The sequence below is a fragment of the Orycteropus afer genome, unplaced genomic scaffold, assembly GCF_000298275.1.
Source record: "Orycteropus afer afer isolate SDZICR_OR568_19922 unplaced genomic scaffold, OryAfe1.0 scaffold00489, whole genome shotgun sequence".
NCBI classification, from domain to species: domain Eukaryota; kingdom Metazoa; phylum Chordata; class Mammalia; order Tubulidentata; family Orycteropodidae; genus Orycteropus; species Orycteropus afer.
Genome location: NW_006922076.1, coordinates 743,218 through 745,798, shown reverse-complemented (window position 1 = coordinate 745,798; position 2,581 = coordinate 743,218). Strand labels below are relative to the sequence as shown.

At 58.7% G+C, this 2,581-nt stretch overlaps 1 protein-coding gene across 1 annotated transcript in view; it reads right to left on the bottom strand.

Annotated features, from left to right (window-relative positions):
- The window catches only part of ADGRD1 (adhesion G protein-coupled receptor D1), a 98,386-nt gene that overhangs the window by 68,115 nt on the left and 27,690 nt on the right, over positions 1–2,581 (bottom strand). The window contains exon 5 of the mRNA XM_007955050.1: positions 408–662. Coding sequence (XP_007953241.1) covers positions 408–662 — 255 coding nt within the window. The remainder of the gene's footprint in view (positions 1–407; positions 663–2,581) is intronic.

Below are 2,581 nucleotides of genomic sequence, written 5' to 3'. Positions count from 1 at the left end.
AGACAATGTTAATCCGTGAGCATCTCCAGCAAAGCACTGACCCTCCATCTCAGGAACAGAGAAATGGAAGCATCTACATGTCACTAAGGGCCTCTGGGGCACAGTGGTTAGAGTGTTCACCTGCCAACCAAAAGGTAAGCCACTCAAATCCACCAGCCACTCCCCAGGAGAAAGATGAGGCAGTCAGTTTCTGTAAAGACAGCCTTGGAAATCCTACGGGACAGTTCCATTCTGTCCTACATGGTCGCTGTGAGTCAGAATTGCCTCCATGCCAACGGAGCTTTTAGGATTGTTTGGGTTCATTAGGACACGTCTTATGCCCACAGGCTGGCTGCTGGGAGGAAGTGGCTATGAGGGTGCCCCTAGGGAGCAGGTGCCGGCCCACCCCACCCCCTGCCCCCACTGACCGACGGCTGCTGTGAAATACATGGCAACCTCGTGCGGGGTCAGCGCCCGCTCCCAGATGATGAATTCATCGAAGGCACCATTCTCATAGCGCCGGGTCTGGTCCTGATCGGTCCCGATCACCAGGTTGGCGTTGGAGTCCCCGTACCCATGAGACACCTTCCCGCTGGGGTCAGAAGTGCTCAGGGTCCCATTGACATAGACCTTCAGGCCCTCCTTGGATTTCCATGTGAACAGCACGTGCGTCCAGTAGGGGCCTGGAAGACAAAACGTGGCTGCGCTGAGTGCTGGGCCCTCCCTGAGCCCAGGGTTCTGGGGCTCAGCTCACCCCCTTTCTCATGCCTAATAGGCCATGATGCAGGCCCGCCTGTCCTCAGTCCTCTGGGCACAGGAAGGAAACTGCCCTCTGCTCAATCCCGGGCCCCGCCCTCAGCGGCGCAAACAATCCACATTGGCTACAACCTAAAGGTTGGGGGTTCAAACCCACCCCGAGGCCCTGTGGAAGAAAGGCCTGGCTGTCTGCTTCCCTAACACTGCAGTCAAGAAAACTGCACGGGGCAGTCCTACCGGGTAACACACAGGGTCGCCATGAGTCCGAATCCACTGCATTCTCCAGAAGTGGTTCAGGCTGTTTTAACAGGAGCCACAGCTCAAAGCCAGGCAGCACAGGGGAGAGTCGGACAACGGGCAGGCACGGGCCCCGACCCCAGACACTGCCCAGTTGCAGAGAACCAGTGTGGCCGTGTCCACTGCCCGCAAACCCGCAACAGAGATGGGGAGGTGGTAAGGCAGTGTTCTGCTCTCCTTGAAACACAGCTCCGTGCCACCAGCAGCACGTGAGGGGCAGATGCCCCACTGAAGGGGGATGGCTCCTGCTCACACCCCCGCCACTACCACGAGAGAGGAAGCCTGTGTCGCTCGTCCCTTTAATTTCCATGGGAAGCTAGGAGACGTTGATTTTTAAATGAAATCAAGACTCTAATGGTCCAAACTAATTCAGAAATGTTCAAAGTGGTGCCCGGGCCATCACACTGCAGGTCAGTAAAGCTATCGAGAATTGACCCAGGCCCCCTCTGCGTCAGGAAACTGAGCTCTGCCCTCACGCAGCGTGGGGACGGACCGGCAGGGCCCTGCCCAGGCCCCCCTCTGCGTCAGGAAGCTGAGCTCTGCTCTCAGGCAGCGTGGGGACGGACCGGTGTGGCCCTGCCCAGGCCCCCTCTGCATCAGGAAGCTGCGCCCAGCAGCAGGATGTTCTCCAGGCTTCCATGGCCGCTCGCCCCACAGGGGCCCCAGTATTTTGAAAGCATTTGTGCTGGGACAGCCTCATGGACACACTGCTGGGAGAAACAGCCCCTCAGGGGCCGTGCTCTCCGCTGCCTGCGGTCATCTCAGATCAGTTCCATGAGGGCTCTTGCTCAGGACTGCACATGCGTCTAACAGTTGTGAGCCTCTGAGAAGCGCTTGAGTCCTACAAGGCTCAGGGAATCCCTGCCCCGGAGCCTGACAGCAAGAGTAACAAACCCTCCAAGGGACAAATGACAAGCATCTTCCAGCCACATGTTTGCAATTCTCCCCATTTTTCTGGGTGGGGAAACCATCAGCACCCAGCAAACATTCAACCAAACCGTGTTCCTGGGCCCTCCCGGGTGCCGGCTGCTGAGTCTGGGCTCCAGCCCCAAGGAGCAGGGAGAGGAGATTCTCACACAGCCCTCTGATAGCAGGGGAACGTGGTAAGAGTGTGGGCAAGGGGCGCACAGCTGGGCACGGGCAGGGAAGGCCACAGGGACAGCGGGGACAGACGTGCGAGACTGTGAAACTCGGCCCAACGTCCTGGCCCCCAGAGGCTGGGAGCTGCTGGTCTGCACACAGGGAGCCCCGTCAGAAGAGGAGCATGTGTGTTCAGTGTCACTAGACAGCACAGCCCAGGCCCTCCCACTCACTGCTGTGGTTGGATCCCGTGGAGACGATTCTAACTTGTGCTGACCCCACAGGCTCTCTTAGGCCGTGAGCTTTGCTAGGTCTCGCTCCCGTAGATCCGCTGGGTGGGTTCGAACCACCGGCCTCTCAGTCAGCAGCCAAGCACACTTACCCACGCACGAGCTCACCTGACTCACACAGCGACCCTCAGAGGGAACACCGTGATTCTGATCGTATGAGTGAGGAGACTGAGCAGAGA